At 33.0% G+C, this 1,775-nt stretch overlaps 1 protein-coding gene across 1 annotated transcript; it reads left to right on the top strand.

The window, feature by feature from the left end:
* The first annotated feature begins 205 nt into the window (after nt 1–205).
* On the top strand, nt 206–718 carry LOC149541712 (polyubiquitin-like). Its single transcript, XM_089795654.1, has one exon. It carries the CDS (start codon nt 206–208, stop codon nt 716–718), a length of 513 nt encoding a protein of 170 aa, XP_089651780.1.
* The last annotated feature ends 1,057 nt before the right edge of the window (nt 719–1,775 follow it).

Consider the following 1,775-nt stretch of genomic DNA (forward strand, 5'->3'; position numbering starts at 1 on the left):
TTAACCTTGTGGATTTAACTTAGCAAATCCACTAATAGATAGGATAACGACCCTACGGTTCGAGGACGTACGACCCTTCCCACCGCTGGCTCCTCTTTGTTTTAATATATATAACACTTAATCGTTGCCAGTGAAACCGCCACTAAAGATCATATTAAGTTATTCTCTGATATACTTTGAAGAACCAGCAAAAACAACAATTAAGATGCAAATCTACATCAGAAACCTGGAGCAAAACATCATGCCCATAGTTATAGAAGATTCAGAGACGGTTGCATCTCTAAAACAAAGAATTTATTATTTAGAAAAAATTCCACCAGATTGGCAAGAATTGACTCTTGAACCAAAAGATCCATATTTCGCAGAAACCAAGTTGGAAGACACCAAAACTATATTCTATTACAACATTGAAGAGGAGCAGATAATATCTCTTGATATTTGTTTGCATCACTTCAATGAAGAAACTCCAATAAAAGTACACATCCGTAGATCATGTCTTCCACACGGGTGTGTAGACATGATAAATTTATATGTGCAGAGTTGGTGGACAATTCAATTTGTGAAAGTCATTCTTCGATACTTCTATATGATGGATGAGTTCCAAACGTTAGAATTTGAGAAGAAGGTGTTGGATAATGAGATGACCATTGCCGACTGCAACATTCAAAATGAAGATCAGTTGGAAATCGTCACTGTGAAGAACGCTAGTCAGTCTTAGCAGCTTTTACTAGTTTAATTGTAAAATTGATTCATTTTTCAGTTCCCAAGTTTTCCTATCTGGATTAGGAAAATCCAAATGAAATAAAATATTGTAAATTATCATTTGATGCAACCTTGTTATGGATAAAAGCGACGTCTTAATAATGCAAATTTTATTACTTTTATTATTAAACAATTATAGTATAGTAAGTGAATTTAGCATGACTACCATGGACGTCTTTGGCTCATTGTTTGCCACTATAGCAATAACAAATATATATATATATATAATGTCTTGCAACAATTACAATAGATCTAATAAATTTAAGTATATGAGAAGAACAAAGACAAATTGAATTAATGATTTAAAAAAAAATATCTACTTAGCATATTTAAGCTATATATTCAATATTACAAAACTTGTTTGACTCTAGACCATGGCATCATATATAATTTCGATAATGTAGCAGTGTTCAAAATGATAATATAGTGGGATCATTCACTATTCCTTCAATAAGAAAAATAAAATTTAGTGATTTTTTTTTTATGTATTAGATAGTTGAAGAACAACCAGATGTTACTCCCTACTATCTAACCAATACGTTTTATGGACATTAAAAACATCTTAACTATTATTACCATAATAAGGCACTTCTTAATATTAGTATCAACCAAACTACCCCTAACATACATACAATACCAACAAGTAACCTAGTAGCTTAAATTATAGTAGTTATTAAAATGTTTAACATCTACTATAACCTAAAATTCCACAAAGGGCATGAAGTTCATAGTTCACCATAACATAACAAAAAGAAAAAAGAAACAAAAGAATAGGGGCTAGTTCCCCTCTTTCTCCTCCAAGTCCTACCCCTCATTAGGATCCTCCATAGCTAGTTTGTCCACCTCCTCATTGATGGGTTTTCTAGCAGAGCCTTGAGCTAAGTGTCTACTAGGAAGCTGTAGAGGGAATGGGTGATCTCACTCTCTTTTCTCTCCTTCTTCTCCTTGTTCACCTATAGAAAGTACAAAGTGATGGCCACTAAATGGATGTCTTTCGTAGAGAACTCAACAAG

This window comes from Cupressus sempervirens, chromosome 8 (genome assembly GCF_028749045.1).
Source record: "Cupressus sempervirens isolate cs-2001-9-10 chromosome 8, ASM2874904v1, whole genome shotgun sequence".
In the NCBI taxonomy this organism is placed as follows: Eukaryota; Viridiplantae; Streptophyta; class Pinopsida; order Cupressales; family Cupressaceae; genus Cupressus; species Cupressus sempervirens.